We start from the raw sequence: 19695 nt of genomic DNA, 5'->3' as shown, positions 1-19695 counted from the left end.
GACTGACTTGGCTGGATATCCTGATGTTAATGAATGACCGAGAAGGACACACGGAAATGGGTGTCCCGAGATTTGCCCCGTTGCTTCAGGCGTAAACTCCGTCCCTCTGGAACAGCTGATTTCAGTTCATGCACCATGGCGGATTACTCATCTATCACCCTGGAAGGGTTGCAATCAATCTGCATTTGTCCCAGTCTCTCTTTACAAAGGGGTTACAAATGGCTCCCTTCCTACTCTTTCATAAGAATTTTCCCTTTGGGGTTGGAGTGATGGCTCAGCGGTTAAGAGCACATATTGCTCTTGCAGGGGACTTGAGTTCGATTCCCCACACCTATGTCAGGCGGATTTCAGTCCCTGTAATTCCAGCTCCAGGAGATCCAATCTCCCTTTTCTGGACTCTGAGGGCACCTGCACTCATGTGCATGCAATTAAATTATGTGAGTATGAGCACACATTATTATATAATAAGAATCTCTCCTTTAAAACCAGTACCAGTCAGAAGTAGAAAAGATCTCTTTAGAGCTGCTAAACACACAAAGGACTTTTGCTCCAGTAGGCTGGATTTTCCATAATTCCAATGGCTACCCTTGGATTTGTCACAATTCTGCTTTTAAAAGATGGCTCAGCGATTAAGAGCACTGGCTACTCTTCCAGAGGATCCAAGTTCAATTCCTAGCACCCACTTGACAGCTCACAACTGTCTGTAACTTTAGCTCTAGGGAATCAGACACCCTCACACAGACATGCATGCAGGCAAAACAAATGCACATAAAAATAAAGTTAAATAAATCATTAAAAAAGAAAACTAACACACATACCATATGCATACACATCACATACATACCGTACACATACACTATATATATAACATTCACATTATGTACACACAGACACACACAGACACACACCAAGACAGGGCTATACAGAGAAACACTATCTTAAAAAAAAGTCTTACACCGGGTGGTGGTGGCGCACCTTTAATCCCAGCACTTGGGAGGCAGAGGCAGATGGATTTCTGAGTTTGAGGCCAACCTGGTCTACAGAGTGAGTTCCAGGACAGCCAGGGCTATACAGAGAAACCCTGTCTCGAAAAAACCAAAACCAAAACCAAAACCCAAAAAAAAGTCTTGCTTCATTTATGTAGTTTCTGTAAGGATTATTCTAAGGACCTGATGTATACATATACATACATGTATATCCCTGACCTATACCCCAGATCCTCTTTTCAAAAAAAAACCAACCCTGACTTGATGGATATGTGGGGTATGATTTAGTAGTTTTGACAAAATACATGTTACTTGGAATAAAGCTCAGTGGCACCAGGAACATTCACGCCACTGTGCCAGCAACCACTGCCACCTGCCATCCACAGAACACTTCTGTCACAAAACTGAAACTCTGAAATTATCAAACCACCTTCTCATCACCTCCTCCTCCTCCTTTTAAAAGAGTTTATTTTAGGATGTTCCTAAAGAGCATTAACAATATGTAATTGTCTCCGTTAAGTGGTTCCGGTCTCTGTCTTTCACTGTTTCTGGGAAGAAATTATATAGCAGTGTGTATATTTCATACATAGCATCTACGTATGTGGAAGTTAAATGCTCCTGTACAAATTTGGCCAGGAAAGGGATCTTGATGTCATAGTTCTCTGATGCTTATCAAATTTAACAGCAAAGTTACTGGAAAATAAATGGTCCAGACGATAGCTAGGTGGGACACATGGATGCTAGGCTGACACCATTTTGATGAAAGATAGAGTTGGCTTTGGAGAGGGGGTGGGCCAGAGAGGAAGTTCAGTGCAGAGATGTAACCTAGAGCCTTCCTGGGCTGGTGAGATGGTTCAGCGGTTAAGAGCACTGACTGCTCTTCCAAAGGTCCTGAGTTCAAATCCCAGAAACCACATAGTGGCTCACAACCACCATGAGATCTGACTCCCTCTTCTGGAGTGTCTGAAGACAGTTATAGTGTGCTTAAATAATAAATAATTTAAATAAATAAATAAACAAATCTTTAAAAAACAAAACAAACAAACAAAAAAACAAAACAAAAAACCCAGAGCCTTCCTAGCACGTGCTAGACAAGCCCCCAACTATACCAGTGGAAGATGGTCTTTTTCCTCCTCCTCTTCTTCTTGAGACAGAGTCTTGTTATGTAGCCCAGGCTGCTGTCATATTTGAGATCCTCCTGCCCCAGCATCGCAAGTGTTAGGATTACAAGTGAGAGCAACCGAGGCTCCCCGTAGCACAGGGAGCTTTTAAGTTGCTCCTAAGTGGTCCACATGGTTAAAGTATACGCAGTGTATTCTCACTTCTGTCTCTCTCTCTCCATTTTTTGCGGCAGGGTCTTCTGCATCCTAGGACAGTCTTGAACTCATTATGTAACCAAAGGGCTATAGGGATGGTTCAGTGATTAGCAGGGGTTTGAATTTGAGATTCACACCCAGTTCATTCATCTGCTGCTGGGACAAGACATGGCTGCTGCCAAGGGACGGAAAGCAGAACATTGGTGGGGCTGGAGAGATATAGCTCAGTGGTAAGAGCACAAACAGTGGGATTGGGTGCCCAGCATCCACACAGTGACTCATAATTGCTCATGACTCCAGTTTCAAGAGATCTGATGCCTTTTGACCTCTGAGGATACCAGACCTGCCAATGGCGCAAACACTGCATGCAGGCAGAATGCTCAAACACATAAAATAAGCCAATAAACTTAGAAAAAGAAAAAAGCAGAATACTGGAGACTAGGTTGCAGCTTAATTGGGAGAGTGCTTGCCTCATGCACATGTATGGAGACCCAGATTCCAAGGCCAGCACTGCATGCTCTGAAATCCCATCACGCTGGAACTGGAGGGAGGAGGATTAAGGAGCTCAGGGCTAGCCTTGGCTCTGTGAGACCACCTTCTCAAAAATAGAAACAAGCAAAAGAGTAGACTCGGGCTGGTGAGGTCACTCAGCGGGGAAAGGTGCTGGCTGCCAAACCTGGCGGTCTGAGTTCAGTCCCTGGGATTCCCATGGTAGAAGGGGAAAATGGACTCTTGGGCTGCCCTCTGACCTCTACTGTGCTCCTTGATATGTATTGCCTCCCCTCCTTAAAAATAAAAAGCCATCAAAATAGTTTTCAAAGTAGAATAATGGATGCAAACAGTCACACCCGTGGCCAGAGAGAACTTAGAGGCATTTCTTCTGAGTGACTCACTGGTTTGTCTGCCTCTCCAAATGCTTCCATGTATGTATGTATGTATGTATGTATGTATTTTTGTTTTTTGAGACAGAGTTTCTCTGTATAGCCCTAGCTGTCCTGGAACTCACTCTATAGACCAGAGACCAGTCTGGCCTGGAACTCAGAAATCTGCCTGCCTCTGCCTCCCAAGTGCTAGGATTAAAGGTGTGCACAACCACCACCCGGCCCAAGTGACAGCTATGTCTCTGTCCACATTTACATCTTGATCTAATTTCTGCATACGGTTTCAGAGCATATATTCTTCTAGTGGCAAGGGACACAAGCCATGGCAGGCCTGAATCATGCTCATGCCCGAGCAGGAGCTTCACACTGTCTATTCCTGGATGGCCTGCTGGTAAAAGGGCAGCGGTTTTCACCTCCACGGGTTTAAGGAGGTGGAATGCCCTGCTGTCTCCATCAATTAATGTCATGTACCCAGAGAGCGGCAAAGGGTGATCTGGGCTCTGGGCCTAATCCCTTGGTATAATCCTCCCAGTCCCTCCTGAACATTTCTGTGCTTGGGGCCTAGGATCCTGAAAAAATTCGCTTGAGAAGGGAGACCTGGCAATATTAGATCTAGTTTGTGGGGCCAGTAAAGCATTTATTTGTGGAGTACTCGGCAGTACTGGCAAGCAGGAGAGGTACATCGCTCATGCACTGGGGAATTAAGATATGGACTTGTATATGAATTCCTGACTGGGTTAGAAATGTTCACAGCTTGAAAAGAAGAGAAGAGAGGAGAGGAGAGGAAAGGAGAGGAGAGGAGGGGAGGGGAGGGGAGGGGAGAGGAAGGGAGAAGAGGGGAGGAGAGGAGAAGAGGGGAGGGGAGGGGAAGGGAGGGGAGGAGAGGAGAGGAGAGGAAAGGCGAGGAGAGGAGAGGAGAGGAGAGGAGAGGAGAGAGGAGAGGAGAGGAGAGGAGAGGAGAGGAGAGGAGAGGAGAGGAGAGGAAGGAGAGGAGAGGAGAGGAGAGGAGAGGAGAGGAGAGGAGAGGAGAGGAGAGGAGAGGAGAGGAGAGGAGAGGAGAGAAGAGAAGAGAAGAGAGGAGAGGAGAGTGTTGGGACCTGCAGCTCAGAGTAGAGTTCTTGTCTCATATGCCTGAGGCCCAGGGTTCAATCCTTCATACTGCAAACAAGCAAAATAAAACAAACCCCTGGGCTTGCTGGGAAGCCAGCTCTCACTTGGCAAGTTCCAGGCTATTGAGAGACCCTGTCTGAAAGCAAAATAATAAAGCTGATGATACCTGGGGAATAAAACCTGACCCACCTCTGCATGAACACAAACACAAAGAGAGAGAGACAGAGACAGAGAGATAGGGAGACAAAGAGAGAGCTGTGTGTCTCTCAACATACACAGAGAAACAGAAAACACACACACACACACACACTGGGGGGGAGGCAAAGAGAGAGTTGTGTATCTCTTAACATACACAGAGAAACAAAAAAAGACAGAGACAGAGAGAGACAGACAGAGAGACAGAGAAACAGAGACAGAGACGGAGACAGAGGAGACATGAGGGGAGTATTCGTCATGGGACCCAGTCTTAGCTCCTTCTTACTTGCTGCTGCAGTGTTTGTGGGAAAGAATATCACACCGACTGGACTGGTGGATAGTATTGAACTCTCCACATAGTCAAGGCTGGCCTTGAACTTCTGATCCTCCTGTCTCTACCTCCCAAGATCCGTGCTTCTAGGGGTGTAACACCATACCTGGCCTTTAAAACCTGTGATTTATGTACTTGGTTTAGGTTTGTTTGTTTGTTTGAACCCAGTCTTGGGCCTGCTGGGCAAGTACTCCATCTTAGCTGTCATAGTAGATAAGTCACTTCATGTCACGAAGCCACATTTTCTTATTTCACCAAGTGGTCCCTGAGTTTTGGGAACACATGGAAGGAATGAGCAAATGTCTTGCACTTCTGCTATGGCCCTGACTCTGTGCTAAGAGCCTTTTGAACTCTTCTGTGAAATGTAATCAGGACTGTATCTGTTTTATATCTCTCCAGCTTGCTGTAGACTCAACACAAGCCCAAGGCGGGGAAAGTGCTTCGCAACAGCAGAGGATGTAATCATGTCAAGGCCTGTTACCTTTGCCTTTTGCTCTGGTTTTCCCCATCCTGTTTTGCCCTCTCATCCTTCAGAGTCTGGAGGAGTTTGCCTGGGTGTGTCTTTGGTCTTCAGTCCAGTGCTGACTGTCACACACTGGGAATGTAGCACTTCCTTCTGAACTCACGCCCCAAGGCACACAAGTCATCTTGAAATATCCAACATCACTAGCACACCAGCTTCCCAGGCGGTGCAGATGAAGGCTGAACTGTGTGTACTCACGTGAAGTGGAAGGAACTGGGTTTGTTGGCTTTGCCTCGCTCATATCTACCTTGTCAGTGGCAAAGATGTGTGACTGTGATTTTGGTGTCCTGAAGGAAATAGAGCTCGGGCTCAGACGTCCCACCCTCCCAGCCACATCTCCTTCCTCTGCCCTTGACTAGTTGGGTGAAGATGGTTCATTCCATTGTGGACAGGGAGTATAAGTGACTTGGGGTTCCTAGAATCAGGGGTAGCCGACTAACAGGCACACAGAGCAGTCTGGTCTTTGTGTTGTTTTGCTGGGTAGGGCTTGAACCAAGGGCTTTGTGTGTGCTAGGCAAGGGCTCTGCCATTAACCTTCCTCCATCTCTATTATTATTTAAAAAAATATAAGCTTACTCGTGAGTTATTAATAGAACTGACAAAAGGGGACATTAGTGAAACTTGACTGAATGTGAAATTCTGTTTTACATAACCCAGGTTTCAAACTCATAAAGGAGAAGGGGAAGTGTAGAAAATTAAAGAAATCCTTCCTTCCTTCCTTCCTTCCTTCCTTTCTTTCTTTCTTTCTTTCTTTCTTTCTTTCTTTCTTTCTTTCTTTCTTTCTTTCTCTCTTTCTTTTGAACAGGGTCTCTATATACTTCTGTTTCACTCTGTAGACCAGGCTGGCTTTGGACTCACAAAGATCCTCCTGCTCCTGCCTCCTGAGTGCTGGGATTAAAGGCCTGTTCCACCACACCTGGCTAAAAGATTCTTTCTATATTAAAAAATTTAAGCCAGGAGTCTGGAGAGATGGCTGCTCTTTCAAAGGTACTGAGTTCAATTCCCAGCAACCACATGGTGGCTTACAGCCATTTGTAATGGGACCTGATGCCCTCCTCTGGGATGCATGAAAACAGAGCACTCATATACATAAATTAAGTAAATAAACCTTAAAAAAAGTTTAAGCCAGGTTTGGTGGTATTTGGCTATAATCCCAGCTCTCAGGGGATGGGAGGGCAGAGGCAGAGGATCACCCGCAAATTCAAGACTACCATGATTTTCGTGGCAAGTTCTAAGCTGTACTGGGGGCCTACAGAGTGAGAGCCTGTCTCAAAGAGCAAATAAGGGGCAAGGGAGACAGCTCAGAGGGCAAATGACTTGCTACACATGGGTAAGGACCTGGGTTTGAGTCTGTAGACCCCACATAGAGGCGGGTGAGGTAATATTGTTTGTTATCACAGTGCTGCTATGGCGAGATGGGAGGCAGTGGCAGGAGAACGCCCAGAAGTGCCTGAGCCATTGTCTGGTGCACACAGCAGCAAACATCAAGAAATGCTATCTTAAACAGGAAGGTGAGGACCAACACTGGATTGTCCTCTAGTCTACATGTTCAAGCCTGCACTCACACATATGAACAGACACATACATGTGAACGCATCATTCATACATATCACACATACAACATACATGGAAAACACTTTAAAGTTAAAGTAAAATACATATTACATATATTAACATATGTAATATATGTACATATATATAATATATATGTAGAATATATATGTATATATATGTAGGTGATAGGAACTGAACTCAGGTCCTTGACGAATAGCCAGTGCTTTTATTTGCTGAGCCATTTCTCTGGACCCAAAACACTATTTTTAATGTATATTTGCATTAAATACTATTTAATATTTATTGTATTTTATTGAATATGTTTACATATTAATATACTTATTATGTATTATATAATACAATATTACTGTATAATAATAATAATAATAATAATAATAGCATTGGCTATTCTTTGAAGACTTGAGTTAGTTCCCAGCATCCACTTAAAAGCTCTTAACCACCTGTAACTCAAATTCTAGGGGATTTGATCTCCTTTTCTGGTCTCTGTGGGCACTGGGCATAAGAGTGGTATACAAACACAGGCAGGCAAAACACTCATGCAGCATAAAAAGTAAAAAATTGATGTTATATCAATTTATAATATGTAAGGCTGTATACAATTGATTGGGCTTTCTTTTTAATTTTTAAAAAAAATTGCATTTATTTATATATTTTGAGTCAAGGTTCTTAATTGGTATCCCTAGCTGGACTAGAACAAGCTGGCCTCGAACTCAGAGAGATCTGCTTGCCTCTGCTTCTCAAGCTCTTAAAAGAGCCCCAGTGCCCATGTAGAAGTTTGGGAGTCAGTTATCTCCTCCTCCTATGCGGGGCTTGGGGAGAACTCAGGGGTAGCCAGGCTGCAAGAGCTTTTCCTACTGAGCAATCTCCTTGACCCTAATTTGGTTTTTATTTTATGGTTACAGAAATAGCTGGACCTTGCCCAAAGAGCATGCTTCCCTGTGTTCTGAAGGACAAAAAAAAAAGATGATAATTTATTGCTTGTGAACAAGAATGATAATAAAGTGGTCCAGGGGATAATTCCTTTGTTGCTTTGTTTTAAATTTCTGATTACATTTATTTATTTATGTGTGTCTGTGAACACTTCGAGCTAGTACAGGAGTATGAAGTCTGAGGTTGACTTGCAGGAGACAGTTTTCTCCCTCTACCATACATGTCCTGGGGATCTAACTCAGGACCTCAGGCTTGGGGACAGGGCACTTGGATAATAAGACACCTCACTAGCCCCAAGGGGACAATTTCTTGGTCACATACTTTCTTAATTTGGGTTTTACTGTTGTGAACAGACACCATGACCAAGGCAACTCTTATAAAGGACAACGTTTAATTGGGGCTGGCTTACAGGTTCAGAGGTTCAGTTCATTATCATCAAGGCGAGAGCATGGCAGTGTCCAGGTCCACATGGTTAGGAGGAGGGTCCCATTGCCCTCACCCACAGAGACACACTTCCTCCAACAAGGCCACACCTGCTCCAATAAGGCCACACCTCCAAATAGTGCCACTCCCTGGGCCAAGCATATTTAGACCACCACACACACCCAGATAACATTTCCAGCCAACTTTGGATGTCTAGCCTCAGACCCTCTCAATTGGGACAATATGGCTGTTAGGAGTTAAAGGATATAGTTAGGGTTTAGACCAACTCTGCATGAACTTACTTCTAAAAAACAGCCAAAGTACACCCCATCATTTGTGGTCTGGCCAAATGTCCCTGCTGTCTTCCCACCTTCCTGTATCTCAAAGTACCTAGACATGAGCCTAAATAGGTACATTATAAACAGCGATTTTATTTCTTTCTTTCCAATGGCTTAAAACTTTCTGCATGGGGGGTGGGAGTGAGGGATAGGGATAGGGTAGGACAATGTGTGTCTATAGTCATAATTTCTTGGGAGGCTGAGGCAGGAGGACCATTTGAACCTGGGTTCAAGTGAGTTATAGGTCAGCTTGACATAGGGCCTATAGAACTAATACTAAAATTATCATGAGCACACACACAAAAAAAGGCTGACTGCATGCTTTCTACTATAAATGCTATTCATGTTGCTCAGATACTGGCTGTGGTGTCCTCTGATTTTTTTCTAACTGGATGCACAGGATCTCATAGTGTTCTTAACTGGGTCCAAGCAAGCTAAGTTTGAGATCTGGGCTGATCTTTTAAATGTTTCTGGCTTGTCTTGTCTAGTTCATGACAATATATATATATACACACATACATACATACATACATACATACATACACTTGTATTATTTACATTGCCTTATACAGGCACACGGATGGTAATTACAGCGTATACTATGCCAAAAACTCAAAATAGCGGAATGGCATTCTAAATTGCAGTTTCTGTATTCCTAAATAACTACCTTTTCCTAACAAGCCTGTGTCCTCAGGACACTGTCAGCACAATAAAAAAGGAGGAAGTATAGAGTCTGGTTTCTGAACGTATGTCTTCTACCATGTGATGGAGTGTTTGTGACTAGCCACGTGGCTGTGGGCAAAGCCATGGTATTTTCAATTTGGAAAACATTTGTATGTTTATGGCTTGCGAGGCTTTGGGATGAACTTCTGGGAGATAGATGACTCACACAAGCCTTTAAAGTAGGGCATGATGGGTAGTCAGAGTCACGCAGTTGTCTTAGAAGTATAGGACATATTCAGGAGTGGACTAGTAGATATATAAATTGGTTGAAGCGTACAGGACATGTCTTTAGCTGGAGGCTAAGGCACTTGGAGATTGTTACCTCAAGGGGACACACAAGGGAGTATGGCCCAGTGGAGGAACGTGTGAGGTTCTGGGTGTGATTCCCAGAGCTGCAAAGTAAATAAACACATAAATATGTAAATATATAAATCAATCCTAGCTGGAATCCAGCTGGAGAAACTACCAGCACTGGCTCCTTCACTGTTGATGAAGATGTTGAAGAAGGTAGAGTGTTTCCTGGTCATCTTGGCCATCAGGGGTCAGCTGTGGTATGAATGTATGTATGTATGTATGTATGTATGTATGTATGTATGTATGTATTCATGCATGCACACACATGCAGAGGTCAGAGGTCAATGTCAGTTATCTATCACTTGGCCACTGAACTCCAGAGTCCTCCTGTCTGTTTTCTCAGGACTGAGACCCCAGGTGCAAGCCTCCCTGACCCCCAATCCTACCCATTTGCTCCTGCCTGGGTTTTAATTTTTTTTTTCCAATTTTTTTTGAATTTGGTTTTTTCGAGACAGGGTTTCTCTGTGTAGCCCTGGCTGTCCTGGAACTCACTCTGTAGACCAGGCTGGCCTTGAACTCAGAAATCCGCCTGCCTCTGCCTCCCAGAGTGCTGGGATTACAGGCGTGAGCCACCACCTCCCGGCTGGGTTTTAATTTTTTTAAGACCTTATTTATGTATATGAGTACACTGTAATTGTCCTCAGACACACCAGAAGAGGGCATCAAATCTCATTACAGATGATTGTGAGCTACCATGTGGTTTCTGGGAATTGAACTCAGGACCTCTGGAAGAGCAGTCAGTGCTTTTAACCACTCTAGCCCCGGGGTTTAGATTTTTTGTTTATTGTTTGTTTGTTTGTTTGTTTTTTCAGACAAAGTTTCATAGTCCTAACTATCCTGGAACTCACTCTGTACTCCAGGCTGGCCTCGAACTCACAGAGATCTGACTGCCTCTGTCTCTGGAATACTGAGATTAAAGGTGTGCACACCCACTGCTTGGCTTGTTTCTTAATTCATAAAGTGAAGCCGGGTGGTGGTGGTGGCAGCGGGCGGCGGCAGGCGGATGGCTGCTGTAATCCTCTGGGAGGCAGAGGCAGGCAGATATCTGAGTTTGAGGCCAGTCTGGTCTACAGAGTGAGTTCCAGGACAGCCAGGGCTACACAGAGAAACCCTGTCTCGAAAAAAACAAATCCAAAAAACAAAACAAAACAAAAAACAAATTCATAAAGTGAGTACTGGGGATTGAATTCAGGCTGTCACGCTTGCTGGACAACCTAATCAACTGAGCTGCCGGCTCCCTCTCCCTCCCAATACAAATTCATCTCACATTAAAATTTGGGAGTTGGCTGTGAGAGTTAGGAAAGATAAGTGTCTCTCCAGGTCACAAAAAAAAAGCCAATACATGGCAAAAAAATAAATCATCTTTGCTCCAGACATACCCACATAATAGAGGGTTACCTCCCTTCTTTCTTCTTTTCCCCTCCTTCAGCAATTTGCAATTAAAAAATGAAATAAAACAAGATGGTCATATCCTGGACCGAGAATGACTTTGAAAGGCTAAACCACAAGTTGGTGTTTATGACTGGCTCAGAATCACACTAATGTGTGGCAATCGGATGTTTGCTTGGGACCTAGGGTCATTATGTGGGCCTGGGGGGGTTGGGATTAGGGGAGGAAGACCCAGGCCCCTAAACTCTGTCTCCCTCCTAATTGCCCCATATGCTGGTTTTATTTGTTGGCTCATTTGGGTGGAGGGGACTCTGGGAAGAGATGAATTCATTCTGAGTTACCTCACCAGATTGCTAATTTTCACTGTGGTGGCATAAATCACCATAATTACTGCAGTCCCCAAGTGGAGAGACAGCTATTCTGGACCAAGGGCAGCAGCTCTATTAAAGCAGGCCTACCTGGGGTCCACAAGGCCTGGGGTTAGCTTTGAGGAGATGCTCTGGGATTTGGGATGGAGGGCATGCAGGGCAGTTACTTCCCATCAGCATTGAAAGAGCAACAAAGGAAGAAGAGCCTCTTTGGGGTTAATGGCAGGAGCCTGTGGCTTATCACAGACTTTTGGGTAAATGGAGCTCAGTGGCAGATGTCATACTTAGAATGTCCGAGGTCCTGAGCTCAGTCCCCAGCATCTAAATGAATAAGCAAATGACCCTTGCCTCCAGGCTGCCTGGAAGCTGCTTATGTGCTTGGCTTACAAACAGAATGTCAGCACAACTTCAGCCTTTTCTCCTTCCCAGGAACTCACTTTTTGGTGTGGTTTGGATTTTGTCTCTCTCCTGAGGGAAATGACCTCAACCAGAGGCTGCAAAAATAGCTGGTCTTTAGATGAGAGACTCAGTTTTGCCTGGGGGGGGTGAGGGGGGCGGGTAAGAAGCCCAATGTAAGTAGTTACTTTGTCTTCTGCCTCTAATGTTAATTTACACACACACACACACACACACACACACACACACACAAATGTGCGATACTTTTTGGAAAAAAAAATGAAAATCTGGGATTGAGAATATGGTTGAATGTTATAATGCTTGCCTGGCAGCAGGAAACCCTGGGATCAATTGATCTTAGCACTACAATAAATGAGTAAATCTATAGTGAGATAAAAGTATGAAATTTTGTAACTAGTGACTTAGCATTCCCACAGAGGGTGAAGAGACAAAGCCCCACACTTTTTCTGTGGCCATTCTTGTTTTCTTTATCTGAGACAGAGTTTCATAGAGCCCAGGTGGCCACAAACTTGTTCTGTTGACCTGGAGCATGCAGGAAGCCCTAGTTTTAATCTTCAGGACTGCATTAACCATCCAGTTTATGATTGGCTCCCCATGGTGATTCCAGTATTCTGGAAGCAGAGGCAGGAGGACCAGACTTCCCACCACCACCACCACCACCCCACCCCCCACCCCAGAGGTTTCTCTGTGCAGCTTTGGCTGTCCTGAAACTCACAGAGATCCGACTCCCAAATTCTGGGACTAGAGGCCTGGGCCACCACTGTCCTGTGAGGATCAGACATTTAAGGTTATCCTCAAATACAAAGGAAGTCAGAGGCCATCCTGGATTACATCAGACCTGTCTCAAAAACAACTAGAACAAAAACAAAGACAAAACTTTCTCTGTAGCTGAGGATGACCTTGAACTTCTGATCCTTCTCCTCTATGCTGGACTTAAGCATTCGATACCATGCCAGCTTTTTAACCTCATACTCTCCCTATTTTTACTTTTTTGTTTACAGTAATGTGTGTGTGTGTGTGTGTGTGTGTGTGTTACATTTTTGGTTAGCATGCAAGAGGTTTTCACTGTAACCATTAGCTTACTGGAGATTCTGCTAGGCTCCTCCCAGGGACCCGGAAAGGCCTTATGCCACCATCTGCTCTCATTACCTGCCGCTGCCGGGTGTGGTGGATTAAAGGACCACACTCACCACCCCCGTTCTCTCTTTTTCTCTATTTCTATGTGTCCCTGGTCTGTCTTTCTTTTTTTTTTTTCCTTTCCCTCTTCTGTCCTTCTCCTTACCCCCTTCTCTGCCCTCATGGCTCTGCTCCCGTCTGTCTGCCTCTAATTGTCTCTTCCCCTTCTCCTAAATAAACCTTTATGCCAGGTTTGTCACATTTCTGGGGGTGGGGGGCGGCTTCAAACCTCTTCCTTCCCTCTCACCGTCCTCTGGAGGGTAAACAAGTGGGGTCCATGTACCCATATAGGGATGGCGGGTGCCCATGTACCTGCTGAGGGAGGCTGCCCGGCTGGGGGGGGGGGTCCTTGCCCAGAATGTGGGGCTGTTCTGGCTCGGGCCCCCGTGTACCTGTAGAAGAAGCCTGGCCAGGCGGGGAAGTCCTGGGTCCTTTCTGGCGGCTGGAGACGCTGAGGCCTATTCCATTGCTCCTACGTGGTGGATTTTGATAAGAGGCAGCCTGTGGTTTTAAAGCTTTATTATAGAAAAGTAGGAAAAGGAAAAGAGATAAAGAAGTGAAGAGAGAAAGAAAAGATAGAGGGGTGAGAGCTGGCTATCACCACATGGAAAGAGGGGAGAAGATTGGGGAAAGTTGGGGAACAGGAGAGGAAGAGACAAGGGAGAGCATGGACAAGAGAAAGGGGCAAGAGAGCTGGGAGGGGCCAAGCATCCTCCTTTAAAGTGGGCTGGGTTACCTGGCTGTTGCCAGGTAACTGTGGGGTGGGGGGTGGAGGGGGAAACCTGGCTGTAGCCAGGTGACAGTGTGGGTGGAGCCCAGCCAGAATGCTAGGGGCCTGGCCCTACATGACTGATAATCCCATAGGATCTGTCCAACAGTCCTCTTTTTACTTTAGTGTTCTACATTTGCCTATGAACTATACTGTTTGTTTTTATTAAGGCAGAGTCTTACTAAGTAGCCCTGGTTGGCCCAGGCTATCTTTGAACTCACAAAGATCCAACTGCCTTAGCCTCCTGAATGCTGGGATTAAAGGCATTCACATGTGAGAGAAAACATGCAAAGTCACCCAGTTTCTCAAGTCCACATCACAGTGTCTGGGTTTTTGGGTATTTTTGTTTGTTACCTGACATTTTAAACACAACCAGGATGGGAGTGGGGGCTGATAAACAAAAGAGAAGGCCTGCTGAGGAGGAATGTTTTTTTGTCTAATACTCCAAAGCCTAGGCAGATTTAGAGCCCAGGGTATCTGTTTTTATTGATGGCCTAAGAACAGAGAGAATTTCAGGTCAGGAATGTTTTGTGCAAAATCGAGGTTGTGCCTGGCCATTGGAAGATAGGACAAATAATGGATTTCGACAGGATAAATGGTTCTGGCTAAGATCTGCTGCTCCTTCTCTTGCCCCAGCTGCCCTCAGAAGACAGGGAACAGACCTGTTTTGTGTTTTCCGGCCTTGCAATCACCTGCTTTCCTGTTTGGGCAGCAGACAGACTTGTGTTATAAACACAGGTCTGTAGAAAGCTCCCTTGGCCTACTATGGCATTTAGAATACTCCACTTCTCTTTTGATGTTTTCCACTGCCCTTTAGGTTCCCTCACGATCCTATCCAGAGCACACCACAGCGCCTAGAAACAAAGTAGATGTTCAATAGGAATTTGATAAACAGGTTGGGAAAAGAGTTTAAGGGAGAAGCGGCTCACTCCTGAGGAGTCAGTCTCTCCCTGTGAGTACCTAGATGGAAGGGCTCAGGTCATTCTTGGTCTTTTGGCTGTTTCAAAGGCTCGCTAGTGGGGTCAGGCCATTTTTTCCCTGAAGCTTCCTGCCTTAAAGATAATGACTGTTGGGCTGTAGTCACACATTTGGAAACTAAGTAATTCTGATTTTGCCTTTTGGAACAGGGATGTTTCTCTCAGTAGATCAGTTTCAGACCTGTAGAAACAGCCAAACGCCTTGCAGATCCCTCAAAACTGGAGTTTCAGGCATTTGTGAGGCACCTGATGTGGGTGCTGGGAATTGAACCCATCCTCTACAAGAGCAGTGAGTGCCCTAAACCACTCTAAACCAGAGTCGTCTCTCTGGCCCTAGGAATTGTTCTATTTATTATACTATAGTATACACATTGCATGTATGGGTGTGCGTGTGTAAGTGTCATGGTGTATGAAGGTCAGGGGAGCAGGAGTCAGTTCTCACTTACTACCATAAGGGTCTCAGGGATTGAACTCATGTGATCAGGCTTGGCCTGACCATTTTACCCACTTTACCCATCAATTTGTGTTATTAGCCTGGAAATAATTTACTTTTTGAGGGGAGGTTGGGGCTTGAGACAGGGTTTCTTTGTGTAGCCTGGCTGTCCTGAAACTCATTCTGTAGTCCAGGCTGGCCTTGAGCTCAGAGATCCGAAGTGTATGGGTCTTTTGCCTGCAGGATGTCTGTGCACAATGTGAATTCAGTGCTCATGGAGTCCAGAAGAGGGTGTCAGATCCCCTGGAACTGGAGTTACAGTTGTGAGCTGCCATGTGGGTGTGGGGGATTGAACCCAGGTCCTTTAGAAGAGCAGTCAGCAGCCCAAATCATTGAGCCATCTCTTCAGCTCCTCCTTATCTGCTTTTACATATTGTTGGCAATTGAACCCAGTGCTCCCTGCATGCTAACCAAGCACTCTTCCAAACAAGCTACAACCCTAGTCCTCAAAATAAACTGCAACACACTGTCCTGTTCATGTTTACTATTGAGACAGACACAGCAATTCTCAACAATTCTGAAAGTTCTTACCATGACTACATGTTATGATTCTATATGTTTGTTAACAGGGTCTTTCTTGCTATCCAGCTCAGGCTGACCTCGAACTCACCGTGTAGCCAAGGCTAACCCTCTGTCTCCTGAGAAGTGCTGGGATTTGTCAGGCATGAATCACACCTGGGATATTAGTCTTTTCTTTTAGCTTTAGCCATGTAGACCAGGTTAGCCGAAGACTCACAGAGATCTGCCTGCCTCTGGCTCCCAAGTACTGGGATTAAAAGTGAGTGCAGCCATATCTGATTTAGAGTCTTTTTTGACAGAGCTTTAAAAAATAGCTCCCTATCTCTTCCTTCCTCTTGTTAAATGTTAAATGTGCAGCTGGATAGAAATATGAAGTTTCAGTAGCAAGGAGATTCAGAGAAATTAAGGGCCAAGTGGAATTAAATCCTGAAACCTAACTCTCCACTAGCAGGTAAGCAAGCAGCATCAAGGGCAGGCTTTCCCCTTCTGCTCATGGGGAAAAGGAGGAAGGAAGGGGTCCTGGAGAGATGGGTCAGTAGTTAAGAGCACTGGCTGTTCTTCTGGAGGTCATGAGTTCAATTCCCAGCACTCACATGGCAGCTCACAACCATCTGTTACTCCAGCTCCAGGGGATCTGACATCCTTACACAGACATGAATGCAGGCAAAACCATGCATATGAAATAAAATTAAATAAGCTATAAGGAAGGGAAGTGCATCAGGAACACTGAACATTCGCAGTTTCAGGGGTATAATAGCAACTACTATTTGCAGTGTACCTACTGTGGGTCAGCCACTATGCATATCTATTTCATTTTAGTCTTCACCTAAGCCATTTAGACAGTATTATCCGAGTTTACGGGGGTGAGCAACCAGAATCTATGGTTTGCTGGTGTAAGTCACTTGAGAATACTTGACAAGAGGTCACAAACTGAGCCGATCAAGAGCAAGCCAACTTGCTCTTCCCAGGCACCGTTCAGTCAACCCTCACCACAAAGATCCTAATGCGCAGGCGCAGTCTGTTCAGGTGCGCGTCTTCCGGGCCCCTTGCACAGGCCACGGTCTCCCTCTGCTGACGTATAACGGAAGCGCGCTGAGCGTGAACGTTACGAAACCTGAAGGCGGGGGTGGGAGGGGGGGCGGTGAGTCCTCCCACCCGGTAGAGGCCGCCACTCAACGTACAGTGTAACTCAGTGGCGTCTAGCCGGTCCGTGAGGACTTCCTGTCAGATCTCCTTGATCCATAAAGAGGCGGTCTACGTTCTTGAAGTCATTGTAAACAAAAGAGACCCGCGTCGACCCGGAAGTGGAAGCTGTAGCTTCGCGTTCTGGCCGGAAGGAGCCCAAAGGGAAGTTAAATTGTAGCCATGGCTGTAGCCGTGGCCACCGCCGGGGTCCTAATGGGCTCGGAGCCCGGCCCCGCGGAAGAACTCGCTAAACTTGAGTACCTGTCTTTGGTGTCGAAGGTTTGCACGGAGCTGGACAATCACTTGGGCATCAACGACAAGGATCTGGGTGAGCTGGAGGAAGGTCCCTGTGGCCTTTTGAGTTTGAGTTCCAGGGAGGCAGGAGAAAAGTGGTTGATGGGCCGTGTGTGTGCGTGTGTGTTTCAGTCATCGTGACTTGGGCTTCTGGAGCCTGTGGCGGTGGCCTCTGCTTGAGAGCCACCCAGTCCGAGCTGTTTGAAACCATTTCTGTGAGCTGCCAATGAAGGCTGGGGCAGCTGTTTTTGCTTGATAATTTTTCAGTTCTGGGTGGTTAAATAGCTTTAACAATAGCAGCAGCAGCAGCAGCCCCCCACGGAGATGATGGTGGTAATTATGGCCAATAAGTTTTAGAAGCTCGCGAGATATTATGGATAGCTCTTCATCTACATTATCTATATGGTCTTCGCTACAGTGAGGCAGTAGTCAGCATCTGCTTTGAGCTTCTGCTTTGAGCCGTGGTCCTGATTAGTCACATATTATCTCTCTCTCATACGAGTCATTAAAGGTGTTTAAGGGCAAACTATGACTAGGGAACCCAGATAGAAAATAAGAAAGTCTGGGGACCCAAATCATAATATATACATAGCTGGGGCTCTTATGAAAATGTGAGACCGTGTATGCGAATTAGGAGCGTGCAGGGAATAATTCCGTTTGCAAGGTGCAGGGTTGCTTCACTTGTTATAGGAGAAAATGATTATAGATGGAGGAAGATGAGTGAAAGAGTGTCACCTGTTTTTTGTGTTTAATTGAGTATTTTTTCCTTTATGTGTGTGGGTGTTTTTCTTGCATGTGTGTCCATGTATCATGTGGATGCCTGGGGTCTGCAGAGACCAGAAAAGGGTTTCAGTCCTCTGGGACTGAAGTTACAAAGTTGTGAGCTGCCATGTGGGTACTGGGACTAGAACCTGAGTTCTCTGAAAGAGCAGCCAGTGCTATTAACCTTTGAGCCATCTCTCCAGCCCCAAGCATTTTGTTTTATGTGCATGAGTGTTTTGTCTGCATGTATGTCTGTGTATCACCTGCATGCCTAGTGCCCACAGAAAGTGGGATGCTTTGAAACTGTAGTTACAAATTGTCGTGAGTTTCTGTGTGTGTTCTGGAAATTAGACCCAGGTCCTTTTAATTGATGAGCCGTCTCTAGCCTCCCCTCCCCCCAAATCTATCTCACTGTATATCTCTTGCTGGTGTAGAACTCAAAACTTAGAACCAAGCTGGCCATAAATATCCTCTGGTATCTGCTTCCAAAATGCTGGAATTAAGGTGCCGGCTAGCAAATCATGCAAACTTTTTTAAAATGAACATGTGAAGTCATCAAGTGGAGAACTCCAGGGAAAGGGATTGTTACAAGAGAGGTCAGGGAGAGTTGGGAATTGGTTCAGTGTTTGCATCAGATTGTGGGGTACCAAAATAAATAAACAAACCACCATAACAAAAAAAGCCCGCTGGGCGGTGGTGGTGCACACCTGTAATCCCAGCACTCTGGGAGGCAGAGGCAGGCGGATTTCTGAGTTTGAGGCCAGCCTGGTCTATAGTGAGTTCCAGGACAGCCAGGGCTATACAGAGAAACCCTGTCTTGAAAAAAAACAAAAAATCCAAAAAAAAAAAAAAAAAAAAAAAAAATCAAAACCAAAAAACCAAAAAAAACCTCCATGACAACAAGAAACTCAAAGGGGCCACGGAAGTCAAATATGGGACTTCAAATGAACTGTCTCCTTACCCATGAAATAGAATGTTACTTCTTTTTGCTGGGTTCACAGATAGCCCCTAGGATGTCCCCCAGCCAGTATATTTCAGGTCATGTTTTCTCCCAGTCAGGATGTGCCTATTTGTATGTGGTGAGCATCCCTAAGCTGAAATTTGCACCACTTTGATCTGGTCCCAACACAGATCAATCTGTGAATGTGCTGCTGCTAGCTCTTCAGGTATCTGCTAAATGTCATGTATTTTCTCTCTACCTTTCTCAAAAGAATTTGGTTGAAGTCCAGGTTGCCTGGGTTCCAACCCTGGCTTCATCAATTATTGGTTAGGGTGCTATTTCAAACGTCAACACTATTGCAGTGACTGCCTGCATAGAGTGTTGTAAAAACCTTGGAAATGACAGTGCTTTCAGACAAGGAAGCTTCAAAATGTATTAACTATAGGCATTGTTGTTAACTTGTCATTATTTGTAAGCTGTGCCCATGTAGTTGGGTGGTATTTGACTTTTTCTGAATATCATCAAAAGTTAATGGCAGCAAGGCAGGCGCCTATAATCTCAGGCCTTGGGATGTGGAGGCTGGATGATTAGTGATTCCAAAGTCATCTGTAGATCATCTGAGGGTAGCTTGGGCATGTAGATGAATCAGGGGTGTGACGCTGTCTCAAAAGCAACAACAAAATTAAGCACAGTAAAGGCATCCTGTTAATGTGTACAATAA

The 19695-nt window shown here is 45.3% G+C and overlaps 1 protein-coding gene across 1 annotated transcript in view; it reads left to right on the top strand.

Annotated features, from left to right (window-relative positions):
- The first annotated feature begins 17039 nt into the window (after positions 1–17039).
- The window catches only part of Dhx8 (DEAH-box helicase 8), a 36884-nt gene continuing 34228 nt past the window's right edge, over positions 17040–19695 (top strand). Inside the window, exon 1 of the mRNA XM_052194922.1 lies at positions 17040–17306. Within this exon, the coding sequence (XP_052050882.1) occupies positions 17159–17306 (148 nt within the window). The 5' untranslated portion in view covers positions 17040–17158. The remainder of the gene's footprint in view (positions 17307–19695) is intronic.

This window comes from Apodemus sylvaticus, chromosome 10, assembly GCF_947179515.1.
Source record: "Apodemus sylvaticus chromosome 10, mApoSyl1.1, whole genome shotgun sequence".
NCBI classification, from domain to species: domain Eukaryota; kingdom Metazoa; phylum Chordata; class Mammalia; order Rodentia; family Muridae; genus Apodemus; species Apodemus sylvaticus.
Note: the sequence above shows the minus strand (reverse complement) of the source record. Positions and strands in the feature narration are given on the sequence as shown.